Source organism: Telmatherina bonti (assembly GCF_933228915.1).
Source record: "Telmatherina bonti genome assembly, chromosome: 1".
Classification (NCBI taxonomy): Eukaryota; Metazoa; Chordata; class Actinopteri; order Atheriniformes; family Telmatherinidae; genus Telmatherina; species Telmatherina bonti.
In genome coordinates, this window is record NC_136619.1 from 29,145,577 (window position 1) to 29,163,617 (window position 18,041).

The 18,041-nt window shown below is 36.9% G+C and overlaps 1 protein-coding gene across 1 annotated transcript in view; it reads left to right on the forward strand.

Moving 5' to 3' along the window:
• The window catches only part of LOC306755224 (glypican-6-like), a gene marked incomplete at both ends in the record, with an annotated part of 145,440 nt that overhangs the window by 30,052 nt on the left and 97,347 nt on the right, over nucleotides 1-18,041 (forward strand). The window contains one exon of the mRNA XM_079239532.1: nucleotides 925-1,083. Coding sequence (XP_079095658.1) covers nucleotides 925-1,083 — 159 coding nt within the window. The remainder of the gene's footprint in view (nucleotides 1-924; nucleotides 1,084-18,041) is intronic.

Below are 18,041 nucleotides of genomic sequence, written 5' to 3' on the forward strand. Positions count from 1 at the left end.
TTTTTGTTTTTTTTAAGATATTTAACATGCTTTAACTGTCACTTCAGTCTTCCTCAAAAACATAACCCAATGACAGCAACACATTTACTACGGTCTAACAATAAAAAAACGTAATAGTTTCCCTTTAACATCTAAATATGTAATATATCTAATTAAATAAATACAAAGACAAACATTTGCTATGTGTTGCATTAGTTCTGTATAGTGAATATAGCCTAACTCCCTTTTCTCAACAATATAAATCAGCTGCTGAACATGGTGGACGTTTACAACATGAAAAATCTGTGCATTTTACTCCAGAGTTGATATTGGCCAAGAACAGAGCTATATGAAGCTACAAGAAGTTTTCTATTCATCAGTTTTTCACACACAACTCCAAATGGTGGATGAGCAAGTCAGCAATTGTAGCCTATGATTTTATCATTTGTCACTCATTTGTTTACAGCTTGTTGTGCAGGCCCCGGGTGAACAAAAATCAATTAATGCAGCCATTAACTGTGATGGCTGGCTGATGTCATAGCTGAGGCTTTGCCAAGTTGTGTATGTGTCTTTTCTAGATGCAAATTTGATGCAATAAATATTCTGCATAAAACTGGCTTTGCTTGACTCAGCCTAAAAATTAAAGAAGTCACTAAATGCTTTTCTTTTATTGATGGTGCATTGCTTCACTGTCTCAGTCAGGAGATACTATATAAGCTGTAGACACTGCTCTTACAAAGATGCTCCCCTTTTCCTTTGATAGCAGGTGACTGACAAATTTTATCCTATTTGTTACGGTCTCTCCTTCTTCGATAGTTTCAGTGATGAGAAACCCGAACTCGCAGGAGATATTAGATCAAAGACTTAGTTCAGCCTTTTGGAAAATCCAAATACAATGGCAGTGGTGTGTGTAAAAACAACACTCTGTGTCTCTGTCTCCTTCAGGAGAGCACCTTCGTGTCTGTCCTCAGGGATACACCTGCTGCACATCTGAGATGGAGGACAGACTCAACCAGCAGAGTAAACTGGAGTTTGAGAATTTGGTCGAAGAAAGCAGCCAGAGTATGAGGACAACATTTATCTCCAGACATAAAAAGTTTGATGGTAAGTTAAAAAGCTTTTATCTTTCTTAACATGCAGAAATTCGCTATGCGTGCGTTCGATATGCTTAGCACGTTCACTCTACATTGAAAATGGTCCAAGCAAGTGCTGCTGAACACTTACATGCAGACTAGTAGTACTGGAAATTTTGAAAAAAAAAAAAAATCCTTCTTGGATAAATCGTCTGGAGTCTCCTTCTAATTTCGACTCACTCACTGTCAAGGTTTTTATACTTTTTTTTAATTTTTTTTTTTTTTATCACAAAGCTGTCTCAGCAGCCATATTGTCCACACCTTCAGTCATTATGTGATATTTCAACTAACCATCCATTGGACAAAATATGGGTGACCTCACCTGAATCCGTCTGATTGATTAAAGTCCTTTAAAGTAATTAATCTTGATTAAACACAAATTCATTGCATGACAATAGTTGCCCCAAAATGTAACACTTTTTATTTAAATGGGATGTAGTAGACAACTGAATTGAATAAAACATACAATCAGTCAGGTAAAGTGAAGCTCTAGTGATGTCTAGACAAATATGCATTTAATGGCATTTCTGTTCAAAACAATAGAAAAGAAATAAAAAGTATCCTTGACCAAAACCGATCAGACCAAAAGTTAAAGTGTCCCTGTAGGTTCTGTAACCAACAGCTCTGTCTTTTCTCTGATTAAGAGTCTACAACCTGTTACAGTGCTTTTAACCTTTCAACTGTTTTCATTCACACTCTTCACTAATCCACATTAGTCAGGAGGGAATCAGTCTAGTCATGAAGCAGGGGCACCGAGTGCTACAGGACCAAGTTTCTTGCGACTGTTTTTGGATGGGCGAGGGGCCTGTAGCAGTACATGTAGCACATTGAAAAGACGTACATGATACGTGCTTTCGCATCAGTAACCAAAATTCTCCAACAAAGCCAGAAAAAGTCACTGTATAACTTTTCTTTTAAATAGAGTTGCTAGAGGCATGAGAAGACTTGCTAAATATAGCGCCAAAGCTGCAAACTTACAATCCAAGCTGTGTGCACCAATGTGTGCCAGGAAATAACGCACTGAAAAAATTTACACATTGTTTGGAATGCGTTCAAATGCATTTTTTTTTTCATTGATTAATAGTACTTAGCACATTAACATCCCATCCAAGAAGAAAAAAAAAAAAAACATAAAAAAGGGACCTACTATGAATTTATCTGCACTGCAGCAGTGCAAAAAGGAACAACTGTGGTTCTCTGAGAAATTGATGTTAGGTTTTAGACCCAAAAGCATCACTTAGTAATACAGAAAACCAGTGAAACACTTGAGCAGGTTTATTGGTGATGCTGAATCTGGAGTCTGCGGGTTGAGATAGATACTGGAAAAAAAAAAATCTAATATGGATGGCTGATAAATAGATTGGAAGGGGTGGCTTTGACTGCGTCAGGGTGTATGAGCAGGACCCTAAACAGCATAACTGTTGTGCAGCTCAGTCTTGGAGATTGAAGGAAAACATGCATTGCAGGCAGGTGGATATAAGGGACCTAATTTGTAGCTGCACAGAATTACTACGTGAACATCTTGTAGTAGCTAAGCAAAAAAGACTGAAAATCTAGAGCGGACAGAAAAGAGAGGAATGACTTGGCGTTAAGCAGAAGTAACTGAATAGCATAAACAAGTAAAATCACCTGTAGTGTAATATCATGTGTTATCTTTTGGTATTGAGCTTTCTTCTTTACATGCTGCACCGGATGGCCATGTGGAGGTCAGAGCAGCATGACTCGATGACAAGCAAACACAAGCAAACTGAACAGGGAATTCAACACAATAACAAGGAGGGGACACAAATGTGTTGTCTTCCACATATGTGTCATCTGTCCATGTTTTGTTACAGCCCACTGCTGTATTTTATTTTGCTGTCAGACTGAAAGTGCTTATGACAAGGCATTTACTTTTAATTCTTTTCACTGTGTGGGATGAGATCCCAGACATGTTGCCTCTCTTCCAGCATCCCTTTTCAAAGAGCCTTTTAGGAATTGAAACATCTTTCAAGCTTTTTAACAAGTTTTTTTTTTTTTTTTTGTTTGTTTGTTTTTTAGTTTTAGTTTTTTAGGATATAGGTAAGAGGAGATAAGAGGGCACACACAGAGAAATAGAAACAGGTTTTTAAAGAAAAAAAAAAAAAACCAAGGCATTATTCATTGTGTTACTCAATTACCCAATTAGATTTTTTAACACAACTTGTATTGTAAATAACAATTTATTTTCTGGACATTCTTTCTCTCCATTGTACATCTTTTGTGAAACTAAATCCTATTTGTCTAATCACATATATGTTAGGTTAATTTCAGCAGCAGTAAACAGCATCTTATGCTTGGCTTTGGTCAGAGCAATGGTGTTCTTTTTAATATTGGTGTGCAGGAATAGAAGGAATGCTGGCCTTTGGAAGGAAATAAAAAGAGATGCTTATGACTGTCAAATCAGGACATTTCTGAGTTTTGGACAAAAAAAACCCCATACAGGAAAAGGATAAGAAAGATAAGAGTGAATTAATTTTGTGATCTGAATCATTTTTTTGGTTCATATATTTGTATATAAGTGAACTCTTGTGCTTCTTGACTATGTGTATCTGCTTTTACATGACTGAAAATCTTGTTTAAATCTTGTTAAATGCAGACATTGCCAGGTCAGATTCGCCGTCACTAATCAGACAACATAACAGACCAATTAAGGAAAAAAACATTGTCAGATTAAAGTGCTCTCTGCAGCAGAATCCTCTTTAGTATCAAGCTTGTGTGGGAAGCACCTTTAAACACTGCGCTACCGTTGCAGGGGCACTAAATGAAAGCACTATCTTGAATTTTTCTTTCTCTTTCTGATTTTACCGAGTTGAGCACAGAGATAAGATGATTTGTTTTTGTATCATTAAACTAAATCCATATAAACTGTTAGCAATAAAAGACAAAAAAAAAAAAAGATATGGATGTAAAACCTTTGTTAGGACTTTGGTGATAGCTACATGTTGTACACTGAATGCTTAAAATGTATCAAATACTTTAGAGGTTGGAATTTATTTCAACACGAATCACGTCATTTTAGAGACGCTGCCTCCAGAATGATGTCCAAACATCGTAACATCGGTGACACAAATCCCTCCTGCAAATCCCTCTTCAGCTGATGCGCAAAATCACCACATCTCCCAACATTCTCCTCCTGTTCAGCTTCATCAGTGTCATTGGGTTGGAATCCTCCCTCATCGGTTTTTACATAACCTTCATTTCTCTCTCTCTCCACTTATTTATAGACTGCTATTATAGAAAGCCTGAAGTCACTTTTTGATTACTGACTGCTTTCTCTGGAGGCCTGTGGGTTCCGATGCATTATTGAGCAATCCTGAAGCCATAAATGACTGTTGCACACCAGACTTAAGGCTTGGCTACTCTGAATGTCCAATCTTCTGGTTTTAAACCACCTCTCAGCCAACTTCATGTTCTACCACAGATACTCTGGTCACATTATAATCTGAGAGATGGAAAAAAAAAGGAAGCTTTCCGAGAACTTTGCAGTGTTACACAGCCGCATTCTTTTTTTCTCACGGCCAACAAGTATTAATGTTCTCTGCATTGGTCCAGCAGGTGCCCTACGGTAAAGAGCACAACATGCGATAAATATTTCCAGTTTTTTTGTGTGTAAAAGGAAAGCAGGAGACATGGAGATAAAGAGAACTGGGCTAGATGTGTGAGAGGTGGAGAGGGTTGCATCACATCTGTTAAAGATTAATTGTAGTGGATGAACCATGACAAGAGATGCCTCATGCTCAGTCAAGTGATTAGAGAGTGAAACTGTTGTGCCGAGTGGTTTGTAGCCAGTGATCCTTGGGGTTCTCTTTTTTTTTTTTTTTTTTGTTTTTTTGTTTCTTTTTTTCAGATAACTTGAACATTATTGTTTATTGTCTTTAAGGTTAAGAAAAATCACAGAATCGGTGATGCTGCTGTTTTGTACAACACCAACCACTTGTTTTGTGTTATTAAAGTTAGATTGCATTAAAATATTAATTCTAAAATCCCTGAATGATTAACAGGTAAGAACATAGCAGAGTATCTGGAAAAAAAAAAGCTGTATTACAAAAAAAGTGTCACATCATGCACACATAATCCACATATTTTCCCTCATTATGTATGCCTTAAAAATTCCAGAGCCTGAAGAGCTGTTTTATTTCTGTTATGAAGTTAAATGGACTGGGTTTGTGTAACATGGTCCGGATTGTAAAACCTGGAAATGGTGCTGATGGTGTCAGGTTGAGATAAGTTATTACTGGCGACATAAACAGCTACCTCATAGAGAAATGATGGATGTAAATTCTAATGCATCCAGAATCAATGGAATACTACAGTATTTTACACACTAATAGATGTGTCATGTAATAGATGCAATTTAATTTAAAAAAAAAAAAAAATCTTAAATGCTTCACTGGGACTAACCAGGTTTTGGTTAGTACCTGGTTAGGTTTAGTTTAAAAGTTCTCTGTTCTGATTTGAGACTGCAGTGAAACTTTTACAGATCATCTTTTTCAGTGATGTACAGATACCTTATTATGGTCAGAGCCTGTTTGGAAACTGTCTAATCGTGTAGTCAAAGTTACCATGGTGATTTTCTGTTGAAAGAAGTGGGTGTCCTCTTTGACAGTAAAACTCCAAAGTTAAACAATTCTTTTGTTGTTGTAATAGTCCGATATTGAGCTGCAAGGTAGCACAAGAAATAGATATGCTGGATCTGGCAGGCTGCCACACAAACTAACTTACATACAGGTGTAAAAATATCCTACGAAGTCAAAAGGAACCTCAGACTTGAGACAGTTTAGGAGATTAGTTTATTTTTCCTGGAACTTGTGTCGTCACAGTTAGCAGATAATTATGTTTTTTGTGTAGTTTATATTGCAGCACAGAGTCACATGAAAGCAGATATTGTAACACAAAGTGAAGACGGATTACTTTACTGTTGAATCTCTGACAGACAGCAGTTTGTATGCAGTTTAACAGTGAGGGTCTTCACCTTGAAGTTAATCAGAGATCATTACCGAGCAGGCTTATGGCGAAAGATTGCTTGGCTCTCACCTTGATGGTAGATTGATGTTGACATAGTGAATATGTTTTTTTTTTTTTTAACATGTTAATCTTTTATTCTTTCAAACGATTATCTTTAACAAAAAAAAAAAAAAAAACCATTGTAAAGTTTCACAGTGATTTTTTTTTACTAATCATTTGACAAAAATGACCTAATTAACTTATGATACTTTAGTCAAAATCTTTCAGTTAGACAGCCTTAAGATCATGAAAAATACATGTTAATACAATTCATTATTGATAATTAAGTTCCTTTTTGTGTCTGTTTTTATTAAGTATAATTTGTTTAATTTCATACTTATATCTTATATGAAATCATATCTGTGCACAGACAAATGCTCACAAGACAAAAGCAAACGGGGAAAATGCTCACAAATTGTTTTACAATCTTTATTCCTATTTTAAAGTTGACTATACATTCTGGCAATTGACATATATACAACACACAACTTCAACAGATCAAAACTTTACATGCAGACAAACACCATTTGGGTAATGCAGAAAAGTGCAGTCCTACAACACAGTAAAGTAGTTTTACGGATATTTTAAATGCAATGTGTTTCTTCAACTCAGTTACCAAAGAAAGTATTATTGTCTCTATAATCTGTTACTTTGTTACATGTTACCCCCAACGCTGCCAATGAGGCAGTTTTGTAACATTACATTTCCACCTTGATGATCATCAATAGCTTTTTAGAGGTTCTCATGAATGTTATTTTCCAAAAATATTCTGCCATAGACATGCAATTACACTAATTTACCCAATTCTTTCAATGAATTATATTATACATTCACATTTAAATGTTGTCACTAATAATTTTAGAAGTTCCATTATTTTCTTTGTCTTCACAAGTAGCCTACATACCACACAATCACTCTCCTCCAAAAATATAAATGACATGCAGTCTTCACAGGGCTAAATTTATTCTCACACATAAGCAAAGGTTTGTGCACTAGAGAGCGTCACCTTTTTTGTCTGTGCATTCAGCGCCTTTAAAAACTGTTGGTGCGTGCATGTGTTAAAGTAAAGGAGGTTGCAAAACAAAGCCGGTGAAGAGTAAAGCTCCACTTTTTCTCTTCAGTTACCTTTCTGCCTGCCATTTGCTCTCGCTGTACAGTAGATGTTTATTAGATTCTGTTTGGTTGGCACCCATCTTTTCTCTCCCAGGACTTCAGCTGGAGATTAGTGTGTGTGGTTGGTTGACTTAAGTCTGAGTTGAGCAGCTGCCTTGGTTGACTGGGCTCTTTGATCCTGCCTCTGTAGAGCTTCTCTGCTCAACGTTGAGAGCCGCAGTGTCCTCCATTCACTTCAACAATCCCTTATTCATACCCGACCTAAACCAAGGCTGACTCAAACACAACACCCCATTCTCTCTAATCTGTCGTCTCTACACAAACTCCTACCGGACTGAATGAGCCGACAAACACACAAAGAGAAAGCACCGCTCCGCTTACTGTTTTGACACATTTAGTCTTTGAAGTGACTCAGATATGAAAAACATTTTTTTTAAAAATTTAAATGTTTCTCATTAAACATAAAAGATTAAAACGTTTTTTGCCAAACAAAGGGAATTTTTTTTCAGGGTTATTGATGAAGTGCTGTTTTTTTTTTTTCATGAATTAGGTTTTGCATGAATTATTTATGACATTAAAGATATTTGTGCTGTGAATCACTTACATTTTCTCATGCATAACGGTGCAATGAATGGAAGCTCAAATAATTTACTTTTCATATTTAACATATTGGCCCCCTGCTTGATGCTGCGTCCTCTTTTAAGAAATGGGAGGGGAAAACAAAGCTTTAGATAAGAAACCGGAGAGTGATGAGTCACAGTCAGCAGCTCACTTCAGAATCGACCTTATTAAAAACAACAGAGGGAAAGATGGGGATCTGTGAACCAGCATGTTGTTACTCATTATGTCAAATGTCTCATGGACGAAAGGACCGTTTTCTTTCAAATTAAACATATCTCTTCCACATTTTGTCAAAGAATAATTGAACGCGTCCTTTCTTCTTTCATTTTATTTTCATATAATTGGTGAGCCACATTTGTTGTTATCTTGCTTATCCAGCCAATAAATTCTTTCGGTTCTAGTTTTGTAAACACTTATGCTTGCTTCAGTGAAAGAGGCAATGCTCACATTAAGTCAGCTTCAGTTAAGTAATCTGGCTTTTGGATGAATAACCACGGTAAACCATTAAAACTTCTAAACCTTTTCTTTAGTACCTCACTGTAAATGCATTAATTGAATAGTTGAATGTCAGGGAAGAAACTAAAATGCTATCACATGCAATTTAGCTGTAAATAAAATCCAAAGCTAAACAGTTGAGAAAATGCTTCTCTTAGAAAATATGGTTTTCCTATTTACCACATTTCTGTCCACATAGAGGTTCGGTTAAAAAGCCTGTCAAAGTGATGGACTGTCCCTCTCTTCTTTATAGCACATCCTCCTTCGTATAGAATGCCTGGTACTCTTCTTCACAGCAGGGAGGCGACGGTGATGTCAAGTCGTGGCTTTAACACTCTGGGGACGCCGGCATCGTCGGCGATGCCAGGGACCATGTTGTGTTTAATCGAGCATAGCTTTCAAACCATAAAAGATAGAAACATACTTTTTTCCCCTCTTAATCGGAGACTCCGCGCTTTCAGACAGTAGTTCCGGCATCACTGTAGGTGATACAGTGTTGTGTCAAAACAGGTGTTCCAATCAGAGCCTGTCTTTGGCGCATGACAAGTGTTTGTCCAATCAGAGCCGATGATGCCTCAGGAAACGTCTCCAAACAGTGTCAATCCCTATGCATCTGTGTCATTAGCAGTCGGATTGGTGCTTTCTGTGTTTACAAGGCCGATGAATTATGAAAACAACAGCTTTTAAGCATGCATACCATGTGTAATTGCTCAAACAAACATTTGCATTACTCAAGTAGTTTATTTCAACATAAACGACGACGATGGCGTCGTAACAGATGTATAACTTGGTAACAGATACAGTGTGTGCAGCTGACAGTGATTTCGGAAAGCTGCTGTGACCTTCAGTACCTTTAGTCAGGCTTCGAAATTATAATACTCTTTATTTCACGCAAAGGAGCTTCATTTACATAGCAGTTTATGATATTTCAATTCAAAATGAAAAAAACAAAACAAAAAAACAAAACAAGATATAAGACATTATGGGGCATTGAAAGGTGGTGTTTATTAGCATTGAAACTAAAAAAAAGTCAGGCGAGGTTTATTTCTCTAAAATACTCTCGGTCCCCAAAAGGTAAAGTTTTGGTTAAAGAAATGTGGTTTTAATAAGCTTTTTCCCACTTAATTCAGAAGTTGACAGTCAGGACTTTTTTTTTTTTTTTTTTTAGTTTATCAAGTTATTATCAATAGTTAAATCTAACTGACAGTGAATAGACAATCCACAGAAAATTTTCTCATTTCAGAAATAGTTACTTAAAAAGTCAGCACATCCAAGAGCGGTTTGCTTTTCATACTATATATGGATACAAAAAAAAACCCTGCTAATTTACAAACTTCCCCAAACATCACAAACTGAAATTCTTTACATTTATTATTCATGTTTGACATTCACTGAAGTACTTACCAAGTGAAATTTTTAAAATGCCCACAATTCAGAACTGACATCAAATGGTTACATCAAAAGAGGATCTCAAAGGTCCTCATTATACGAGACTCAGCCCACTTCAGTGGCGAAGTTATGAACCGAAATTATAACTACCGGCTTTGTCTTTATAAGCATTGTGATCTATACGGAAAGTAAATGACTAGCTCACTTGAAAGTTTGAGAGCTCATCGTTAATATCCTCACTTTAACAAGTTATGTCTGTTTTGCATTCGCAAACTGGATCGATGGTTTGAGAACAATTAATTACTCCATATGAGCCTTACTGTTGCAGACTGAGTCCTTGATTTTGTGGACTGATTTGTAATTCCCATTATCCTTTGTGCATAGTATAATAGCCAGCATTATTAATTTATAATATGAATAAATTGACTAAGGGGGTTATGCTTGACACATAGACTCTGATGAAGTTTAGCCTTATTTAGAAATAATACTCTGGTGGGAAATTTAGCCGCTATGGTCAACTGGATTTTAAAGTGATTAAGATGAAGTGAGATTTTGTGAGTACAAGTCATGAAAGGGGTTTGAAATTTTATACCTTTCCCACTAACTCTGGGTTCTGCCACTTTAATTATTCTTATATATTCGCAGAAAGTAATATATCAACATCAGAGTTTAAAAATGTGACATTTCATTGTTAAAGCTGTACTGTTGGAATAAAAGTAGCTCTTTTTAAGTGCATGATACTGAACTACTTATGTCCTGAATGGAGGAAAATACTTTTTCAGTTTGCATAATCAAGGCATATGTATTTATAAAAACATTGTGATTGTTTGTTTATTTACTTATTCATTGATTTATTAATTTATCTATTTAGCAAAAGGAGATTAGATAACTAGTGATAAATAATTTGCAACTGTTTTGCATCATGTCTCATTTTTTTTTATTCTCCCCAGTCAGAAATGTTGTTCTAGCCCCATGATAGAAAACAGTCCTTGTTGAATCAGGTCAAGGCATCTAAACGAGCCCATGTGTTGATATCCAGTTGCTAACATGTTACTAAGCAACATGAAAAAAAACAAACAAACAAAAAAAAAAAAACGACTCCTGTGTTGTGGTGCTCCAGGCTGGAACACAAAGTTATAAAGGCCAGTTTCCCCTTGATGTTGAATGTCAATAGTTGCTCCACGAATGTGCACAATGAATGCAGTCAAAATGAGTTTAAATGTTTGATGCTCATGTAGTACTACTTTAGTGTAGGATATTGTGTAAACATTACTTGTTTTTAGAGCTCCAAACACAATCTTTTTAAAACTCTTTATTATAACCAAGGTAGTACAGTCTGACTTTATAATAGTTACAAACCACCTCTGGAAGTTTGCATTGTCCTTAACAAATTATGATAGTACAATGTAATTATTGGAACAAATTAGATGTAAAGAATCACTTATATTGCTTTCTTAAGCCCATCTTACAAATGAATATTGTATCTGATCAACATGTTCGGTTTACATCAATACCATTTGCAACTTTAAACTTTATAGTACTGCATGAGCGTACAATAAAAACTAAATTATGAATGAGGATAAATGTTGGGAACATTATCATAACTCAACAGGATTTTAGATTCTTATGTGAAAAACAGATTAAAGAAAAACAAAAGGATTACTATGTTTTTCCAAAAAAAAACTTTGAAAGTGGAAAGATGAAAAAAGCATGACCATGACACTGTGACTTGGAACTCTACACCTCTGCGTAAAGGACACAGGGCACAAAATAAATGTACGGGACACAAAGGACACCACAGGACTTTGTAACCTTCTGATGGTACAAGACCTTCATTACACAAGAGATGGTACTAAACTACACTCAGGGCAGGGTGGTGGTGGGGACAAGGCTCTGACATCATTGATTTAACCCCTCCAGATGGAACCTCTGACAGTCGCATGTCCATTTCTAATGAAATCTAAAACCGCATGGACACAGTTCCTGGAAGTGTTCATAAATAAATAACCTCAGCTTGGGTGTCCCTGTGTTATCCTAAGTGAATGTCGGGAAGACTGCAAGTCTCTGAGGACTGGGTGGAATGGGGTCTGTCCAGCAGTGTTTTAACAGAGTTGGTGGCAGCCTCTATCATCTGGCACAGGCTGCAGCTTGGTGTCACTTCTGTGCTTCAGGATGGATGGCTCTGCATGGCCTGGACCACGTTAACTCTGTCCCACTGGTGAGCTTCAAGGAGAGTCTATGAAAGGCTTGTCTTTCCACAGGCTGCTGCAGCAAAAATGAGGAAATCCACTGGTCTGATGTGATGTGATTCTTCTTTTCGAGATATTTATTAGATTTAAACTTTGTGTATTGAAACACATATACTGTGAAAACTCATTTACAAAAAAAAATTCCATCCTCAGGATATTGAGTTTGCTTGGTCTACAGCTGAGATCATGCCTTCTGCTGAGACAGATGAAAAATATTATTCCCCCCTTCTTCCTCCCTCCTGCAAACATGCTGATATGCTTCCCTCATAGATTCTCACTGTTTCTTCTTCTTTTAATTTTCATGCATCATTTTAAACTGACTGAATGCAGTGACCGTGAGCTTGCCATAATTTTAGTTTAGCATTCACTTGAGATGTGACAGTGAATAATTGGCATGTCATGCCCTGCGAACAATTGCAGCAGAAGGAGTTTGACATCAGGGTTTCCAAGAGAAAAGCAATGATGGTCTTGCATTGCTGATTAAACTCTTTTTCATCTTTCGGAAATACTTTTTGCTGCAAAGTGTAGTTAACCATTCTGCTGGTACATCTGGTAGATTTAGTGTGACGTTTGCTCTTTACTCGTTACATCTGGTCCTTGTGGTGAATATCGAAAGGGGAAATCCACATTATAAAACATATCAGTGACACTTATTTACATGTAAAGTACACCACGAATATATATATATATATATATATATATATATATATATATATATATATATATATATATATATATATATATATATATATATATATATATATATATATATAATTGGTTGTGCAAATGTGGGCAATCACCACCTGTGTGTGTATAACACATACTGTCTTGGAAGATATTGTCGTCTTGTGATAGTTTGGACCAAAATCTGTCCATAAGGATGAATGCATGTCAAATATATGGTTCATTCCCAGCTGAGTCCAAGTAGATGAAAAAATCTGGGTAATGGGATAATAAACAGATATTTAGTGCAGCTATTCTTCTATATCTAAAATAATTCTGGGAAAGAACCATGTGTTTTCTTTTTCTTTTTTTTTTTTCTTGTTTTTAATTAAAGTTGAGATAATCAAAAATCTGAAGTCAACATTATCCAAAGAAATAGTCCCTACAGGACTCCCTCTTTGGAACATGGACCTGTTCATCTGCATCCTACTCAAATTTTCACAGCTGCTGTGAGATTGATATATTAAAACCTCAGTGCAGAACATGCTTGACATTCGGCTTATGTCGGAATTATTTTCGTTGTGTCTGGACGCTGGTTCAGTGACAATAAATGCTTCTGAATCTGAATTCTTCATGCCCTCAAAGATTTAAAGTAATCATGTTAAATGTAAAAATGTAAAACAGATGATCAGAACACAGATCACGAGTAAACAACTTTCCAACAGACTCCTAGTAACCTCTTTGAACACGTGGAAAAAAGCAATTACCACAACCGTGAGGTGTCCAGTCATGTTCTCCTGCTCTTATCTAGACAAAAGTTAACTGTCATTTAAAATGGATGCAGTTACAAGGACAGCGATGAACAATACACTTTTTTTCCCCCATCTTATGACACCTCCGTATTTTCAGTCAGGCACAGGAAACACTCTACAGGATGGATTAGTCTGACAAAGCTCTGCATGGAAGCTTTCACGGGGAGAGGCACTCCAATAGCCAGGTTGAGACAAAGCTGCTTATCCACGGGGTCACGGTAATGTAATGGTGTGTGCAGCCAATTTGCTCCTTGCTATTCAACGACTGTGAATATCATCCGAGGGAGAAAATCACTTAGAATTTCTGAGCCTTGCTAATTGACTTCTCCTGTGCTTCCCAACACTGAACTCTGTGTCAGATCTCAGAAGATGTCCTCAATAGAGGCAGCTTATGTCAACAAACTGAACAGAAAGGAGGATTTGTGACCTTACCCCAGAGTTTTGGATTCGTGTGTGAAAGTACTTAACTTTGTAACTCATAAACATATTTTACATATTTTCATTTAATTATGACTAAAGAATGAACCCATAAAACTATGGGTTCATACTATAAAATTAGGTTACTAGACCAGTGCATTATACCCTTGGCAATACTGATGGATCGCTATATTGTGATTTTTGGTTTTATTATATTCATCAGCGGATGAAAAAAGTTAATTAAAGTAAGAAACTATACATTGCAATGCATTTAAAAAGCAAAACAAACTAAAAACAAAAAAACAGTTTTAACAAATACAAAAAAAAAAAAATACTTTGAAAGGTGCCACCACAAGTAGGATGAACATAAAACTACAGCACATAAGACTAGTTCAATGCTCTTAATTTGAAATATTTGGTGACTAAACCTGAACTGTCTGCTTTATTATTAGGTAGAGCAGTATGAAAATAAATCTTGGCAAATCACCTGATCTTGGAAAATGCCTGATCCGTCTCTTCATCTACAACTTGAAAGTACTGATGACCAAAAACCCAAAGATGGACTCTGGAATAAGCACTGCAACAGCTTCTCTCCAGTCAGTATCTCTCCTCCATACAAGCCCCAAATCAAAGCATGGATCTTAGGAGCTGCTGTGTTCTTTCGCCAAGCAGATCACACCAAACGAACAAACACCTGGCACTGGGAATGATTAGGCTACACGGCTGAGTCGGTCTTAACTACTGTTTGAGAGATTGCAATTGAAATAAAGAATTTATGTGGTTGGTGAGAATGCACACATTCCTCAGCACAAGACACAAAGTACAAAGTAATAATTTCCACACCTTGTGCAGGGATGTTCTTACACACATCTGTACATTAGCAAGTTTATTACATCTAGGCTCATATAGTGATGTCAGGAAGTCAGGAGATGTCAGATTTTGAAGATGTAATAGTTGCTGACAGGAAAGCGTCATTAGATCATATCACTGCTCTGCCAGGCTTTACAGTATGCAGCCATGATGGATGCAGCAATTTATGTTCTCTTGTTGTTTATTTGTTAGCTGTGGTTTAAGCTGTTACGCTGCTCTCATCACAACAGGCAATCTTTAGCTGTTTGTCTTTGGGCCACTGATGGTTAATATGCTTTAATCAGGGTGTGAAATGAAGAGCTGCATGTGTACAAAATAAATCAGTCCCCCAAAAAGGCAGCAAAAATGTTCACATTTTTCTTCTAAGTCAAAGTCTGGTATCTGTCAGATATCTGAATCATCTCGTAGCTGCTAACGGTGACTCAGGTCACCAGTAAAAAACAGAGAAGAGTTCTTGTTAGAGAAGTTTGTTCCTATAATTTATCTCTAATCTCACTGCAAAAGTTTGTTCTTTCTGTTTCTTTCATCTTGAGCTTTTCTGACTCACCCAACTCTGCAGCTAAAAGGAAGCTATGTAAAAGAATCAATCAGACTTTTTTTTTTTTTTTTTTATCTCTCCAGAGCCTCAAACCTCTTACATAATGCAGGGGTTTTAAATAGCCCCAACATTTATCAGTTTTAGGTATTTACATGTGCTATATGGGAATAAAAGAGTTAATGCATAATAATTGCGTGTACCTTTCACAAGCTGCACAAAAAGCTTCACTGAGGGGATATATTTGAATAAAGGGACCAGCAGCAGTCCTGTGACATCAATATTCTCTGTATGTTCAGTCAAGGCCATCAAAGACCATCAAATACAAAGTTCAAATGACTCATTAGGAATTACTTATGCGTGCATTTGACACCACTCAACAGAGATTTTAATCTTGTGCGAACATAGAGCAGTGAACAGTCCGACCAAAGAGCAGTAATTACAATGCAGGTTCTGTGTGTTGCAGGATTCTAGAAATGTAGCGAACCAGTCACATTTTCCACAGTTTTGTTTGGTGACCTTTGTTGAATAACCAGATGCTGAACCGATGCTGAGAAAGAAATGTTTGTCGCTTATTTATATTGTTTATCTTCAGTACAAGGTTTGTTTTTTTTTTTATCAGGAGCATTCCAACAATAAACTGTATATAGAGATGGATGTAGCCTCCACAACGTCACCCAGAAGTTTCTGAAGAGCTGAGTTGAAGCTCGGTGGGCGGTTCCTACTATCGCCATTTTGGCAGGGGCATGCATGTCGGCTCGCCCGGAAAATACATATATGGGCAAAGAGGTGGAACTAAGAGGGGGGCTGTGAGTGTCATGGTGGATGATTGACATCGAGTGAACTCCGAGCTTTATGTAGCTAAGAGCTAACCGAGCTAACCCGAAGATAACAGGAGCTAACCAGCTAACAGAGGTAAGCGGGCTAAAGCTAAGTCACGTTGTTAACAGGCTAAAAACCGCAGTTGTTTCACATTCTTCTTACTTGAAGCGGGAGATTGGTATCTGTCAATCAAAAGGACACGCCCCTAAATAGGCCGAACTTCAAGATTAAATTACTTTTAAACGGGCGAGTTAGAAAAAAATTCACTCCTCCCACAGTTGTCATGAAGTTAAACCTGACCTATAAACTGAAAATGGATTTTTGAACCAGGCTGTAAACATGTTTATTTCTGCTGTGAAGTTGGTCTTTTTAACATGAGAGTCTATGGGGATTTGCTCTGTTTTGGAGCCAGTCCCTAGTGGATGAAGGGGGAACTGCAGTTTTATGCACTTCCGCATAGGCTTCACTTTTAACTGCCGGAGGCTCCGTCCATCTTTCTTATACGGTCTATGATTCCAACATTTGATGGAGCAGAACTGGTCTCAAATTTCCACCAGTATACTTCTTCACAGAACTCATTCATAAGTAAACACTCCAAAATGGAGCCATAGGAATCTAAAATTACAGCATCCAGTGAGCTAAGAGATGAGCTTCCCCCCTCTCACTCTCTCTCTCTCACACACACACACATACACGCTATCAGACCTTTTTTTTTTTCTTCATTAGTAAGAATTGCCGCTCATGAGTGACTTTTTATGCATCCGGTCAGATATTTACAAGAACCATTACAACATCACTGGCATGAGTGGGTATGTATTATATCTGTGAAAACCGACAACCTTTCTAAGTGGAGTGTGAAATTGTTGCCATTATAATGCGGCAGTTTGTTGCAGGTGGTTTCAGTGGTTCTTGTGGGAGATTGCCTTGGTAAAATCTTTCAAAGACAAACTGTCTCCAAACATAAAAATGGTGATATTATACTTCTCTTAGGTATAATTAAACAAGAGTGCTGTTTTTTAAACAAGATTAACAAAGTTTTTTGATTGGAAAATGCAAAATTAAAATTAAAATAATACAAATAATGATAACAGCTTTATTTTAATCTTGCTCTTACTAATCCTATTTGTGTGCTACAGTTCTGGGATGTCACGTGGGATCAGTTAGATATTCAGTACAACCACAAAAGGAGACCTTAAACCCGTGACGGAAGGTGTGTCAGTCAGCCTTGGAACACTTGTCTTTTAGCTTGAGAGTCTCATTGGGTTTCCAAAAGCACAAGCTACATGATTTAAATGGCTCTCTTAAGAGCTTTAACAGAACTGTTTTTGATCCTGTGCTTCTTACATACCAGTATGCCAGTAACCAGGGCTTGTCATACCTTGTGCTGGTGTTTCCTTTTTTTTTTTTATAATTTGTTCAGTGTTTCATTTTTAGTTTTTACGAGAACAGAAACCTGCCACAATTTAGTAATTCAGGATAAATGCTCCGTTCCACACTCATCAGCCGTCAACTAGGCTGGAAGCTACAGTAAATCGATATACACACACCAACACACAGACCATCAGTCAAGACAAGCAGCAAAAGAGCGACAAGCAGTGGTTGGTTATTAGCTCTGATTTTGGGTGGAGATTGGAAAGAGGTCAAAATCCAAGGTACAGCTGAAAGACGGGGGTTTCAACCTGTGTTCTGACAGGATATAAAGATCTGACTACCGACTGCTGACTGATGAGTCAAAAAAAATAATCTGCAGAGGAAAGAAATGGATGTTGCTTTGTCCAGTTTCAGTAAAAGGCATAGCTGTTGCACATCAAATCATGTTTTCTGTTATTAAACCACTTTTCTTTTTAGCTTTGCATAACATTTCATACTATTTACATCGAGATGGTGATACTCTGACTGAGAATCAGCTTTATTTGTC